The sequence below is a fragment of the Branchiostoma belcheri genome, unplaced genomic scaffold (genome assembly GCF_001625305.1).
Source record: "Branchiostoma belcheri isolate BF01 breed outbred unplaced genomic scaffold, Haploidv18h27 scaffold187, whole genome shotgun sequence".
NCBI classification, from domain to species: Eukaryota; Metazoa; Chordata; class Leptocardii; order Amphioxiformes; family Branchiostomatidae; genus Branchiostoma; species Branchiostoma belcheri.
Window position 1 is genome coordinate 345413 of NW_017803346.1, and position 16457 is coordinate 361869.

General features: G+C 43.3%; 1 protein-coding gene across 2 annotated transcripts in view; it reads left to right on the top strand.

Annotated features, from left to right (window-relative positions):
- Positions 1 to 16457, top strand: part of LOC109467671 (acid-sensing ion channel 1-like) — a 208525-nt gene that overhangs the window by 116860 nt on the left and 75208 nt on the right. Inside the window, exon 1 of one of the 2 annotated variants that reach the window (XM_019765716.1) lies at positions 1292 to 2060. The exons of the other annotated variant lie outside the window; for it this stretch is intronic. Coding sequence (XP_019621275.1) covers positions 1455 to 2060 — 606 coding nt within the window. The 5' untranslated portion in view covers positions 1292 to 1454. Of the gene's footprint in view, positions 1 to 1291; positions 2061 to 16457 lie in introns of those variants that run through there. 2 annotated transcript variants of the gene reach the window in all.

Below are 16457 nucleotides of genomic sequence, written 5' to 3' on the forward strand. Positions count from 1 at the left end.
GTGTAGGGTTTGTCTACATTGTGGCTGTGCAGCTGGAGTGTTAGGGTTAGTCCCCAGTGTGGCTGCACAGCTGAAATTAGTATTCCGGATTCCCCCCAGACAATTGCAGGGAAATCGTCACGGCGTGTTGCATGTGCAGGGATTGCCACATGGGGTAGCCAGCCGCCGCTTAGAATCGCTACAACACGACGGATCGCTACAGCAGTGCGTGTGTCGGTGTGGGTTTGCCACAGTAGGAGGAAATATCGCCACTTGTCAACCCGGGGAGTATCGACGTTTTATCGGGGATCGAAGCTCGGCCGAGACAATCAAGGATTATTCTGATTACACCAGCCCTCGGAGACGGGAGGCGGTAACCACGGCGAGGGTTTCCACGGTTACTGCCCAGTTCTGACAGCGGCGTGTTTGCGAGGTGAACATTAGGATCAGATTCTTCAGTTTTCCCACCAGGAATTCGGCAGGAATTGTCGCCTGTTTGCGTGCGGATAATTCCGGAGCGTGTGGAATTAATCGGTGCCCCGAGGAATACTGAGTTTGGTTTTGATTAAACAAATGGGTCGGCAGCGGCGTGCTGTGGAATAGCTGCCTGATTACTGCACCACTAACGGAGCAGGGGCGACGCTTAAACTCGCAGACTTGTCATGCCGAGCCAGGCAAGCTGACAGGAGAAATTGTTTCCCTGTGGGCCGAACCCAACAACAACTGCTACTGGTAGGGTGGAAACCGCTACATAGCCAGGGTGGCAACAGCTACATAACCAAGGTGGCAAATACTGTAGTAAGGATACAACTGCTACATAGCTAGGGTGGCAACTGCTACGTATATGTAGCAAGGAAAACAACTACTGTAGCCAGGGCCACAACTGTTACAGCTAGAGTGGCAACTGCTACATAGCCAGAGTGGCAACTACTGTGGCAAAGGTAACAACTGCTACATAGCCAAGGTGCCAACTGTTCTAGCTAGGGTGGCAACAACTGTAGCCAGGGTGGCATCTGCTATATAGCTAGGGTGGCAGCTGTTGTAGCTAGGGTCACAATTGCTACATAACCAGGGTGACATTTATTGTAGCCAGGGCCAGAACTGCGATGCTCTAGCTATCACAGGCAGACCATGAATTAGTCATTATTTTAATGGCCCCAAAATAATGTAAACGACATAATGAGTTTGGCGATAAGAGATCTCCCATCTGCATATTCCCCTCACCCATTGTAACCCACTCCCTCTGGTGTACAGTTTTCTACTCTCAAACAAAGAAAGGAAATTTTTCTATCTAAGGAAGAAACGTCAGTTGTTTTCTAAAGAAAGAAAGAAAGGCCAGTTTACTGGAAGATAAAAAAAAGCCATTTTTGTGGAAGAAGTTGCAATTTTGTGGAAGAAGTTGCAATTTTGTGGAAGAAGTTGCGATTTTGTGGAAGAAGTAGCGATTTTGTGGCAGGATTTCAGGTTGTACAAAGATGGAAGGTGGCTCCCAGAATCACGATGTGCCTCGACAATCGGATATTAACGTGTTTGCTGCAAGTGCGTCTATGCATGGGCTGGCCCACATCTTCACAGAGGGGAAGTTTACTGTGCGGAGAATACTCTGGGCGGGGGTTTTCTGCGGTTGTGTGGCCGTGTTACTAGTGCAGAGCGTCGACAGAGTCCAGTACTACCTCTCCAACCCCCACGCGACAAAACTCGACGAAATTACCGCCGTCAACGGACTAAACTTTCCGGCGGTGACGATATGCAACATGAACAGTTTTCGGTTCAGCCAGGTGAACCAGCAGGACCTTTTCTACGCAGGCCCCGACATTTTGGACCTGATCGATCACACGTTACCCAGGCCGAAGCTGAAAATATCCGAGGAGTTTCTCAACCACATGAACGAGAATCCGAGTGACCACCAGGAGATGAGACAAAAAATGGAGCGGATTCGGGAACTGACGAACTTCGACGGATTTGTGCCGGGAAAGTTCAGTATGTCCGACTTTTACGATAGGACAGGGCACCAGATCGAGGATATGCTTCTGGATTGCAAGTACAAGGGGGAACCTTGCAGTGCGAAAAACTTCACAACTGTAAGTCTTGTTCTTCTGCTGTTCCTTAAGTCTTAGTACCTGTTCCTTAAGTAGTGTCTTAAGCCTTAGCATCCATTCCTTAAGTAGTAGTTATATTCTTCTGGATTGCAAGTACAAGGGGGAACCTTGCAGCGCGAAAAACTTCACAACTGTAAGTTTTCTGTTCCTTAAATCATGTCTTAAGTCTTACTGTTCCTTAACTAGTAGTAGCGTAAGTCTGAAAGTTATATTCTCCATGATTACAAGTACAAGGGGGACCCTGCAGCGCCAAAAACTTCTTAACTGTAAGTTTTACTCCTCATCTCAAGTCTTTTCTCCTCCACTTGGCAAGAATAAAGTGGGACAGTCTGTTAGTGTTAGTGCAGCTGACATGGCATTCTGAGTTATGGGTGATTTAGATACTGGTAGTGATCCACACTGGAGATAAACCCTGGGACTGGTCTAAATGGGACGTCTGTAGGCCTGTGCTAACTCTGGTGAGAGACCCGTCTGTAGTAACTCTGGTGAGAGACCCATCTGTTATCCACACTTGAAAGTGCAACAGTGCAATACACGCGGAGCAGAGGCAGCTGTTGCTGGTGTTGTGTCCCGCACATAGAAACAAATACAGGGCAGACAATACTCATTTTCACTTGAGTTAAGTGAGGAAAGCTGACTAAAGTGCCTTTCCCAAGGGCACAAGATCCGTGGCATGGCAGGACTCGAACCCCGGACCTCTTGGTTCTGAGTCGAGCACGCTGCCTGTGTCTGGAACTTATTGGAGGAAAACTAGAGATAACAATTACAGTTGTATAATCTTATATTTACGTAAAGTGGAAAATATTTCCTTTACCACAGAGAAACTCTATACCCAAGGCTTAGATCTAATCTGGTTATTCATCTTAGCATAAATCCAACTTAAGCTGTTTGATGTCATCCCAATTGCAAAAGATAATCCCCCATCATACATAATTCTGTACGGATTAGAGACTCCAATACTGGGAGGCAAAAGTCAGACTAGATAAGCTGATAGGGAGATCCACAGTGGAGATAAACCAACGTTTGTATTTTATTTTATTTAGTCACACATATTTATTGAGCATTAGGCAAGAAGCAGAGTTGCTTAATATATGATGCCTTCTACTCAAAAACATAAAACAAGAGTAAAACATAATGACAAAATACATATAAGTAATGAGTGAATAAATGAGTGAATGAGTGAGTAATGAATGAAGGAATGAGTGAGTGAGTGAGTGAGTGAGCGATTGAGAGTGAATGAGAGTGAATGAATGAATGAATGAGCAAGTAAATGAGTGAATGAGTGAGCGAGTGAGTGATTGAGAGTGAATGAGAGTGAATGAATGAATGAATGATTGAATGAATGAGCAAGTAAGTGAGTGAGTGAGTGAGAGTGAGTGAGTGAGTGAGTGAGTGAGTGAGTGAGTGAGTGAGTGAGTGAGTGAATGTAAACAGCCTTTATGTAGGCAGTTTGTACACTCCAGGAAGTGAAAGGGAAAGTGAGAAGACAGGAGATCTTATCTCGCCTGTTATCTGTTGGAGCAGAGATAGCTTCACTTTCACTTCACTTTCACTTCAGACTTTAGTGGTGACAAAGCAGTGCAGTAATCTGACAGCAGATCTGATAGGCTGATAGTAGTGAGAAACCATCGTTCCAGCTTCATGCATACCCCTGGCAATAGTGATTCCCCTCCCCTGGCATCAATGATTCTCCCCCTCCTGTCCTCCTGCACAACATCACCAGTCTCCCTTCTACCTGCCCATTACTGATTCTCCCCCATCATGCATACCCCATCACTAGTGATTCTCCCCTTCCCTCATGCACACCCCATTCCCCCAGTATTAGTGATTCTCCCCCTCCCCCCTCATGCATATCCCATCACCGGTCCCCCTACCCACTCAGGTCCCTTTTGATGTTCAAATCACTTTTAAATGCCTTTTTGCTGTGTCTCCACTTCATTAAACTAACCTGTTCCTCTCTCCTTCCCACTCACTAACGACTCCCACATCCCCCTCATGCATACCCCATCCCCTGCCACCAGTATTAATGATTCTCCCCCTCCCCCCATACATACCCCATCAACCCTCTCCCTCCATACTCATTACTGATTCTCCCCCCTCCATCCGTACCCCACCCGCATCATTACTGATCTTCCCTCATGCATATCCCATCACTAGTCCCCCCACCCACTCTCAGGTCCCCTTTGATGTTCAAATCACTTTTAAATGCCTTTTCCCTGCATCTCCACTTCATTAAACTAAACTGTTGCTGCACAGGAGCCTCCGCGGCACCTTTTGTCCGCCAAAGTGGGTTTTCAGTGCCCAATTTTCCCGCTAAACTCCTGCCAGCGCCGCTTGCAGCAGAGTTGCCTGTGATTAGGGGACGCGTGACTCTGGTCCTGATTTTTACTGCTCTGTGGATGTTTTCTAAAGTTCTACTGTGTCAGCATGTTATATTTGTTACCAGTTCTTAGTGAGAAGATTTTAACTGATGTTGGACTGAGTTGCCTGTCATTAGGGGACGGTGGTCCTGATTTTTACGGTTTTGTATGGAGGGCTACAAGTTCCAAACAGCATTCAAGTGTGTTTAGAGTTAAAACTTTAGATCCAACACAAAAACTTCTCTTACTAAGTCTTAGTGAGAAGATTTTAACTGGTGTTGGACAGAGTTGCCTGTGGTTAGGGGTCTGCATGGGGGGGGGGGGGGGTCCTGATTTTTACAGGCCCTGGGGAAATTGCTGCTCTGTGGGTTTTCTATAATCATGGTGAATCCTCATGAAAGTTCAACTGTGTCAGAATGAATGAAGCATTCAAGTGTTTCAAGACCTTTTGACCAGTCACTCTGGTCTTCCTCAGCAGACTGACCCAGTGAAGCTGTAGTAAGTGTAGTTGGAAAGTGAAGAAAGCAATGATGAGGTCCATGATTTGTCTCATACAAGTCGTAAAGTTTTCCATTTCAAACCTAGTGTTGGGGTACATTTTCGTGAAACATACAAGTGTAGTGGGAAAGTGAAGAAAGCAATGATTTGGTTCATATCTAAGTCATAAAACGTGGCGACAGCATTTTGCCCATTTGAATAAGAACGGGCCCATCTCATGCTGTTTGATACCTGTTTAACGCAGCTAGTCGTTAACAGTCTATTAAACACCGCTGGTGAAAACGGTGGGAAGTTTTCCATTTCAGAAGCGGGCTTACAACGTGACCCCTTTTAACTGCGATCCTCGGTTACCTCAGTCGAGCTGTATGATGAAAAGGCAAGATGAATCAGCAGACTTTGATGATGACAGCCCATGGTTAGTTAGAAACGGAGGGAGGGGGGTTATGAGAGGGAAGGAAGAGGAAAGACGTGACAAGAAATTTTGGGAAAAAGGGTGCAATGAAACTTGAGGCACAAGTTTGCAAGTTTTATCTTGAAAGTTCATCTGTGTTGGTAGAAGTCAATATGAAACAAGATTGAACTGCCATTTCCAGTGGATTTCTCATTCCTAAGAAATGACAAAGACTGGAGTTGTACATTCAAAAATTTGGGTACAGTAAGTCAAATTTCTTGTGTTGGAAATTGCAGTCCAAACTTGTTTCATAATGAGGAGAAATTGTTGGGATAAGAAGAAGGAAAAACTTGAGGCACGAGTTTGCAGTTTGTACAGTGGTAGCTGGTCCATGCATGTGATGGTGATGGGCGATAATTAGGAGCGAGGGAGGAAATGAGAGGAAAGGAGGAGGAGGATAAACTGTTGGGAATAAGGAGGCAATGTGAGGAGAATCTTGAGCCAAAATTTTGCAGACAAGACAGTTGGATGGGAGGGAGTTTGTATGTATGAGAACTGTAAATGAGTATACTGTTGTACTAAGAACAGTTGAACAACACTTGGTGCCTGTCCTTGGTGCTGAACTCCTGGTGCAGTAGTATTTCTAGTCAGTAACTTCAGGACTACTGTCTCCAGAACTGTGCTTTATCCAAAACCATGTTCAGGCAGATTTCTGGATGGTCCAGGTGTATTCAGAACCTTTTTTGGAGCAAATCTATGTTCTTGGATACACGAAGACTATCCAGAACCTAGCCTGATCCTAATTCTTACCCATTCAAGCATAGAACTAGATAGGCATGGTTCTACCAAGATACCCCCTTCTCAGACACCTCCCTACTTGTCCATCCTGCACACACCCTCCCATGCCCCCCCTGCAACACTGTCCACCCCAACTGTGTTACTGAAGTTTGCCACTTCTCCATAACAACAAACAAAGCCTTCCAAACTATCCACTTTCCTGTGTCATGTCAGTCTCAGACCCTCCAGATACCCCCCTGACACCCTCCCAAACACCCCCTCCATAGATACCCCCCCATAGAGACCCCCTACTTGTCCAAGTGTGATACTGAAGTTCATCACCTCTCCACAACAACAAATGAAGCCTGCCAAAACTCCCCACTTTGCCACAAAAAACTCGTCCTGACTGTCCTCCTGAAGTCCGTTCACGGTTCTTGAGCCTGACTGAAGTCCCATTAAGAACTGAGATTTGAGAGAAACAGAGTTCAAATGTCTGCTCTTGGCTCAGAGTTTTGTAGCCAGGACTTGACAGAAACACAGATGAAATGCCTGCAGTTGCCCTCGAGATTCAGAATTTGAGAGAAACGCAGTTCAAATGTCTGCCCTGTACCGGCAGAGCCGAATGAAAGACAGATTGAAGTTGTTTGAAGGGTTGGCAGGAGCCAGGCTTTAATCACTGCCTGCCATGTTGATTTGAGTTTCAGAGAGGGTCTGTATGGAATGGGTTTATATACAATCAGGCACGGTTCTGGATAGCTCCACGTATCCAAGAACATATATTTGCCCCAGGCACGGTTCTGGATAGTCTCTGCATATCCAAGAAGATAGATTTGCCCAAAGCACGGTTCTGGATATGTGGGGACCATTGAGAACCGTACCTGAGCATGGTTCTGAATAAAGCACGATTAAGGACAGGATTTGAGAGAAGCACAGTTCAAATGTCTGCCCTGTACTGGCACAGCCAAATGAAAGACAGATTGAAGTTGTTTGAAGGGTTGGCAGGAGCCAAGCTTTAATCAGGTCTGCGTGGGCAGAACTAAAGCTGGATAAACAGTCTGGAGTGGGCAGAACTGAACATCAGTAAAGACTCTGGAGTGGTTCAAACAGCTGCAATCAGAGGGAAGAAGTCAGGAACAGAGCTGCTCAACTGTGAGAACCCCTGCCTTGAAGATTTGAGTTAGAGACTTTAAGTAACTGAAGTCACTCCCTGCCACGGTACTATCTATAATCGTGCCCAGAACAGTGCCTATCTAGTGGCTCAAGCTTTCATCAGGACAGAACTGAAGCCAGTAAAGAGTCTGGAGTAGGTTCAAACAGCTGCAATCAGAGGCAGGAAGTCGGCAGCATTTGCTGGCAAATGGTCTGTCATTGTCAGTAGATGACAGGAAAAGTTTCAGCATGACAGGAACCGTTTCTCTGTGTGGACTTCTTTACTTTACTGCAAGGCTTGCGATGGACTTCTGATGGAACTAAGTTGATATAGTGTCTGTGTTGTCTTGCAACAGGATCTGGCTGCCATACATATCTATCTCTAGCATTATACTATATTCTACAACATACATATAATCTTACCCAGATGAGTGGACATACTGATGACCCTTCAACACTAATCCTCTATAAACTGTTGTTTTGGCCCTTAAATCCTCTCTAATCTGCTGTTTCGGCCCCCATAAGCTGCTATAGTCCTTGAACACTAATCCTGTTTAAGCTGTTCTTTTGCTGCTCTGATCCTTCCGCATTAATCCGGTATAATCTGCTGTTTTGGCCCCTGTAAGCTGCTCTTATGATTCTTCCTAAATCCCGCAGCCAATTCCACACATTAAACCATTTCCTGCAGGGTCTATCCAGCAGCTGCTCCACGGAGTCCCACACAAACTCTGCGGAGAAACAAGATTAAAGCCCATTTGCTGATTATTTTTCCAATAAAGCAGATTTTTAATGGAGATTAGGAAGTTTTTGTGGCTTTACTGTTGAGCTTACAACCTACGGTAGGCTAATAAAGGGGCAACTTGGTCCAAATGTCATTAAGTTTGACTTGATCACTATAAGTGTAGGGAACTGATCTGGACTTTTCAAACATTCTAAGCCTAGCCTAAGTGTCCAAACCTGGCTTAGCTACCGATTCTCTTACTCCTATTTGCATAGAGGATAAAAGAGACTTAGCATCTAAAACAGGTTTGGTTACCAGGCTGTTTAAACAAGCTTTACAGAAATCTTGCCACAGATTGCAGTAACATGGTTTTCAGCACCAAGGACAGATATATTTGTCCCTAACCCTGATACCTAAAACCTACCGGGCCTTACCTCGATTGGGCTTACAACAAATTTCTTTTATTAGCAATCGCAGAACAACCTTTCCTTAGGTGTAAGGATATTATAGGGAACAAATCAGGTGGAATGTGTTTCTAAATAGGAAGTGACATGTACTTAATAGTGTGTTAGGAGCCAGTCCCAGCCCTGGTCTATGTAAAATGCCAAGTATTGTGGTACTATGATGATGATTGTGGTACACACATGTACATGTAGTGTGCTTTCAGTGGCAAATACATTTGAGCTTTTTGTTTAAACCATTCTTTCTTCATGATTGTGATAAATCAAATTTTCCTGGCCAAATCTGCATTCAAAGACTAATAATCCAGAACCGTACCTGTCCCTAACCCTAACCCATTCAGGCATAGAACTAGATAGGCACAGTTCTGGGTACAGTTACAAGCATTATTTGTGTTCTAGTCAAGTTAGCCCACCCCACTCAGTTTGGATAAAAGCCACGGCTGGCTTAAGGCCTGAGCTGCAGCATTGATTGAGGTCTAGTTGCAGTCCCTGTGCCTCTCTGATTGTGGTGAAGTTCTGTAGTGGTTGTGGTGAAGTTGTGTAGTGGTTGTGGGTCAGTTGTGTAGTGCTGCAGTTGCATACAATAGTTGTGGTGAAGTTGTGTAGTGGTTGTGGTGTAGATGTGTAGTGGTTGTGGTGCAATTGTGCTACATGTACATGATTCTGGTGCACTTGTGTACATGATTGTATCATATGTGTCCGCTGCCCACCCCACTAAGTTCAGATAAAAGCCAGCAGGCTTAAGGCCTGAGCTGGAAACATTGATCGAGGACTATTTGCAGTCCCTGCTTCTCCCTGATTGGAGTGATTAGCATATCAAACGGGCTCCTCTCAGATACGGGAAATGGCCCTAATGGAGCCCGTCCCGCGAGAGTCAGGCTATCTATAACTTCCTCTGGGCTTTTATACGGCAAGGTTTCGATTTGGGGAACAAAAGACGCATTTTTGCCGACTGGCCGTCTTTTGGAAGCTTGCTTTAGTCCATTTTCTTCCACATCTTACCAATTAAGCTGTTTGCATTGTTTTCTTATGTAGATTATTCTGTAGTCACTTATCATTATTCATTCATGAAGTTATGTATTCAGGCATGAATATGGTATAAATGTGTGTGAACAAAAGACACATTTTTGCCAACTGGCCGTCTTTTGGAAACTGGACTGGGAAATTGTTTTAGTCCATTTTCTTTCACATCTTACCAATTACTGCATTATGTCCATTATTTTGTAGTGTATTATTATTAGTCAGGCATGTTTTCTTAAAAATGTAGATTATTCTGTAGTTACTTATTATTATTAATTATTCATGAAGTTATCTATTCAGGCATGAATTAAGGGTTAATGTCCCGCCCCGAGGTGAATATGGTGTGATAAAGCCTTGTCAGTTGCTATAACCACTGAATAAAGCCACCAAGTGAGCGCAGCGAACGAGGTGGCTTTATGAGGTGGTTATAGCAACTGACAAGGCTTTATCACACCATATTCACCGAGAAAGGGCGGGCCATTAACGCTATTATCATATAGCTTACACGATAGCCTATCCAAACTGATGCAGTGAAGAGTGACACAATGTACAATTTACCCCTTGCACATGCTGAATAGAACATAGAATATTTGTTCCATCTGGAGTCACCTGAGGTCACTGGGGGGTTCACGTTCTATGGCCTTCTATCTGGGTCACAGGCAGGGAACAGGTGTTCTTATGGGAGTCACCCAAGGTCATCGGAACACAACTCAAGTTATTTTTGGATTTTTTAGAAGTAGAGCTGTGTTCTATTGGGTCACCTGAGGTCATATGCGGGTTATTATTCATTTTGTTTAATGTATGGATTGGGATGAATAAATACCCGATTTTGACTCTATTTGTGACATTACGGCGACATAAAGAATGTGGAATGGAGCCTTCTGATTGGTCAACGTCACCCGGCTATATGATAATACAGCATAAAAGGTACTGTGTGTGTGTCTGCTTTTTTTTAAACTGAGCAATCTGCAAATTAATATTTTCTTCAGACCCCTCAAAATATAACATGGTGTTCTGCTTGGCAGTCTTGCTGCATACATGCTGATATTGGTGGATTTTGCTGGTTGTTACAGTTTACTGCTACTTTTAAGTTATGTCTCCAAAAGCCATACTAGTATTGGTAGATTTCACATTAAATTGCTAACAAAATACAGCTAGTGTGGATAGATTTCACTGGTTGTTACACTGCTGAAAAAGCCAGGCTAATGTTTTTAGATTGCACTGGCTGTTAAAGCCAGCTAGTGCCCCCTCTCTGGATCAACTAGCTGTCCACAGTGACCACATCTGATGGTGCCTTCGATAATCTCCCCAATGACCAGACATTAAGAGTCCTGTCTATGATATAGGCCATCGTGTACATAATGTATGCATGTATTCTTCCTGAATTGTTTAGCTTGAACAACATAGGCCAGCCGTGTTTCTGTCCGAATCGTTTAGCTTGGAGCAGCCAACTTTCGGCGTAAAACACTAGTGTGTAACTTACAGTGGCAGCTGGTTATGTCACACCAAAAGACCAAGCAGACCTTACCTTTACTGAGCTTGTAATGTTGTTTAAGGTAAGGAAGCTGTTGTACTAAGAACCATGTTTTATCCAGAACCTTGCTCAAGCATGATACGCCTGGACTATCCAGAACTGTGCCTGGGGCAAATCTATCTATGATATGGGGAGATTATCCAGAACTGTGCTTGATTCTAACCCTAACCCATTCTGGCATACAAGTACAACTAGAAATGCACAGTTCTGGGTACAACAATGCGTACAGTGAACAGCATATCTGGATACAGCATATCTGCAAAAACGCCCCCCGCAGGTCCCTTTGATTCAGATCTCGGTCATCAAACACTCGAGCCTGGCCTGACCTAATTTCCTCGCTGCAGATAAAAGCTGCAATTAAACCTTTCAGACGTCCTTCATTTCAGCAGGCCTCATCATGTAGCGTTTACTCACACAATGTAGCACTGACTTACACAAAGGGCCACAAATGTAGCGGTCAATTGAAAAGACAGCTGACAATGTGGCGATTATTTTCACAGACAGACAGCTGACAATGTAGCATTTATATACATGATGCTAAATATGTAGCATTTCAACAGACATATAGCTGAAAATGTAGCATTCATTTCCACATACAGCTTATCATGTATTATCATTTCGTAACATACATGAACTGCCGTTATGTTACATACCCAGCTGACGTAGTTTAGAACGTTAAGAGTTGTGTACAGGACCGTGTTTGAGGGTGTGTTTATTCTTTAGTTCAGTTATAGTAAATACTGGGACTCATGATTGTGAGTGTGTGAGGCTGAGAGTAAGAATTCCCAGGGAAATTGTGCCTATATATGTTGGATTCCTGCTTGTGGTATAGTGAACATTGGGACTCATGAAGGTTTGTATGGGCTAAGCTGTGTGAGGCTGAATCAGTGAGAATTCCCAGGGAAATAGCTCCTGTGTTGGTTTCCGGACTGCTTCGTGTATTGATGAAGTAATTTTCCCATCAATCACTCTGAAAGACGCTATCCGAGCTACAGGAAACTGCAGCCTGATAACCAAACTGCCAATATACCAGCCCAGAAAAGAACAAGAAACAGTCATGCCTTCAAATATCAGAGTTATCAACCAAGAACTATACAAAAACTTGTACTGAAAGTTGTACCAAGCAAAAATGAAGTTCAACGTACGTTTTACCAAGCACTGCACAATGTCATGCATATCTCTGGCTTCTCCTAGGTTCATTTCAGCCTTTTATTACATGGCGTTTCTATGTTGTGACCAGCTTTGAGCAGTTTGTATTTGTTATTCCTGGCTGGCTGTGCTTCTATGGTTCTCCCCCGTGTATATACTGTACATATCATAATAAATAGTCAGTCAATCCAAAGAAATCTAGGACATTGGTGCTCCCTATAGTTACTAAATGCCTCCTGCTGTTTTATGCTTGTAATTCTGATCTATAGCTGTCTGTATTTCTGTGGTGCCCCCCTTTATACTGTATATATCATATAATATATAGTCAGTAAATCCAAAAGCAAACTAGGACATATCCTGGTGCTCCCTATAGTTACTAAATGTCTCCTGCTGTTTTATGTTGTAATTCTGATCTATTGCTGTCTGTATTTCTGTGGTGATCCCCTTTATACATTTGGGTAAATATTATTATATGAATTTTTATTTGCACGTTCCTGCCCATGGGGCTAAATGCATACACCAGAGTGTGATGTTACATGTACATCATACTGAGTAACATGATACATAGGATACAAGGATAACAGAATAACGTAAAAGTCTTAACTACTACTAGAGAATACCTTATATCTAATCTAGGCCTTCAAGATTTCTTCTCTGGAGATAAATTCACACAGTCATGATAGTTTTTCTATATCATGATATATAGTCAGTGTATATCAGACTAGGCTGATGGTAAATACAATAAATAGGGTGGTTACTTATATTGATGTCCCCCATTGTTTTATCACAAGCCGTAAATGGCTGCTACAGAAGTCAGATATGAGATGACGTCAGCAGGTGTTAAGGTTATCACAAACCCACATTTGTTATCATAATAATATATATAGTCCATATATAGCAGACTAGGCTGTATGTGATCCCCACAGTTAAGTATATTGATGTCTCTCCCATTGTTTTATCACAAGCCGTAAATGGCTGCTACAGCAGTCAGATATGAGATGACGTCAGCAAGTTTTTAGGTTATCACAAACCCACATTTCCGACTATCACAACGATGCATGTGGGGGAATCAGATTTATCTCCAGTTTTTCTATTTTAGTTTTTTTTCCTTTCAATAATAATCATTGCTTTTCGTTAAGTATAGATAGTTAATGTTGATGTCGTGTTGGTTATGTTATATGTAGGTGTAGTCTGTAGGTGTAGGTGTAGAGAAGCAGTCTGTAGTCCTGCCAGAAGTTCCCTGCCAGAGTGATGATGTTGGATAGAGGTTCAGTTGTACCACTGTTTGGACCATAGTTGTACCACTGTCTGGACCATAGTTGTACCATTGTCTGGGCAGTAAGAAGTAGCCTGTAGTCCCTGCCAGAAGTCCCTGCCATGCCGGAGTGATGATGATGGATCGAGGTTCAGTTGATCCATGGCTGTAGTTGTACCACTGTCTGGGCTATAGTTGTACCATTGTCTTGGCTGTAGATAGGTCCTGAGAAGCAGACTGTAGTCCCAGCCATCGGCCAGAAGTTCCCTGCCCTGCCAGAGTGATGATGATGAATCGAGGTTCAGTTGATCAATGGCGTCTTCAGAATCGGCCATTTCCTGCTGCAAACAATTGGGGCAATTATAATGACCACTTATAACGACCTGGCCACGCGCTGACATTTAGAACCCGACTCTCTGCCCCCAACACAATCCGTCTGGTTCTCAGCTTTCCTGCAGAACAAGGCCCTAGTCAGGTTGAAATCTCTTTCCGTCAGCACAGGTTCATAATCGGGCCTGTAATGGCAGAGAACTTTCAATCTAGGGGGTCCAGGGACATATTTTGTATTTTCAAACCTTCAAAACAATTAATTTTCCACATTTTGAGAGGCAAATCGTGGGGTTGAGAGTGTTTGGTGGTGGTCCTTCAGATGTTTTTATATTTCTACTCTAGATTTTTGTCAGTTCTATCTATATAGTGTGCAATTTTGTAGTGGTTATTTGTGGTTCTATGTGTGCACTTTTGTAGTGGTTATTTGTGGTTCTATCTGTGCAGTTTTGTAGTGGTTATTTGTGGTTCTATCTGTGCACTTTTGTAGTGGTTATTTGTGGTTCTATCTGTGCACTTTTGTAGTGGTTATTTGTGGTTCTATTCTGCACTTTTGTAGTGGTTATTTGTGGTTCTATCTGTGCACTTTTGTAGTGGTTATTTGTGGTTCTATCTGTGCACTTTTGTAGTGGTTATTTGTGGTTCTATCTGTGCACTTTTGTAGTGGTTATTTGCGATTATGTATGTGCACTTCTTTGGTGGTTATTTGCGGTTATATCTGATGCAGATCTGTGATGGTTATTCATGTATATATATCTACACCCATTCTGCCTTGACCTGATATATAATATATGAACCCATTTCTGCACCGCTTCTCTTTATCCTTCTTCCCTTAGGCACGATTTAGCCTGTAAAATTCCCAGACATTTCCAAAAAGCCCACAAGTTAGCCACATTACAGGCGATATGTGCATATATATCTTCCATACTTGCAGTTTCCTGAAAAACGCCTTGTTGAAAAGACATTAAGAAACGCCATACACTAAATTACAGACAAGCTTCTAAGCATGCTTTTATGTGCAGAGATAGGAAGGCAGTGGATAATGGGGTTTTAAGTGTTGAAAGTCTTTTCATCAAAGGTTTCTGATACGACCTGTCAAACGCAGCTTTCCGACCGCAAGCTTCTAAAGTTAAACGTTTAATCTGGTGCTAATGCAGGGTTTAGCCCCTCTGGAAAACAATGAATAAATGCAGGGATTCGCAGCACTTAAAGTCTGCATAAGTGGGACCTGTCTGCACATACTGAACAGTTGTGTTTGAATGAGAAACTGCTGAAGCACTTTGAAGTTTGGGTTGTGTTGGATCTCTCCTGTGGAAACTGAACAGTTTTCTGTGGACTGGAAATTGTCAGGGCACCTTGAAGTTTGGATTGTGTAGGACTGAAAGGCACAGTTCTGACTCTGGATACAATAGAGACTATCCAGAACCGTGCCTGATCCTAAACCTAACCCATTCAGGCATAGAACTAGATAGGCACGGTTCTGGATACAATAGAGACTATCCAGAACCGTGCCTGATCCTAAACCTAACCCATTCAGGCATAGAACTAGATAGGCACGGTTCTGGGTACAATAGAGACTATCCAGAACCATGCCTGATCCTAAACCTAACCCATTCAGGCATAGAACTAGATAGGCATGGTTCTGGATACAATAGAGACTATCCAGAAACACTTTGAAGTTTTGTTTGTGTTTAATCTCTCCTGTGGACTGGAAACTGCCAGGGCACCTTGAAGCTTGTAAGACCTACAGTAGAGGATTGTATATGAAGATACTGAACAATTTCCGCTGTAAGGAATACTTTGTAAAACCTCTCCCACTTACTCACTAAGTCTAGATTCCCTTGGCTCCAGTGACTTTTTCCCTTCTCTTCCTACCTTTCATTTCTACCCATCAGGTTTCTTCTGTCACATTTCTAAGACCTTTATGATTGTGTATGAAGATACTGCACAATTTCTGCTGTAATGGAAGCTGCCGTGGCTCCTTGAAGTGTGGTCTGTTTAGAAGTTAGGTTTGTACTGGGTCTCTCCAGGGTGCTGAAGCATTAGTTGTTATAGACATGTAGCTTGAAGCTTGTAAGACCTACAGTAGATGATTGTATATGAAGATACCGAACAGTTTCCCCTGTAATAAAAGCTGCTCCTTGAAGTGTGGATTGTGTAGAAGTTAGGTTTGTGCTGGGTCTCTCCAGGGTTCTGAACCATTAGCAGTTACAGACATGCAAGTAGCCGTAGGCCTGAGCTTAAACCGACGCCGTGATGTTATTAAAGCTGCTGTGTTGCTAGTCTCCCTCCCAGGGGGCAGCCATATTAACTCTGCTTCTCCTGTCGTCACCTTCAGGGCTCCATTAAGTAGTGAATTTCTGCCTATCTGCAAAATGTGTCGGAAATTCTGCAATCTGCTTTTTTCATATAGATGGCAGCTTACTACACTATCTCTCCCTATGTAGGGGAGAAACTAGCCTGTTTTCACCTGTGGACACCTGTGTAACATCTGGGTAGTAATAACACCTATGTTCACACCTGCACACTTCCTATATATATATATGTATTTTATTTTCACCTAGTCTTAGTCTTTAGAAAGCTATAATTAATGTCAGCAGTGAAGAGAAGTTATGTTTGTAGGCTAAGCATGTCACAGAATGAAAGAAAGGCTGGTGGGTTACTCAGGCATCACCAAAGTATCGCACAGTTCCCATGTAGTGTTGGGAAAGTCTGTAGCATTAGCTAAACAATTGTG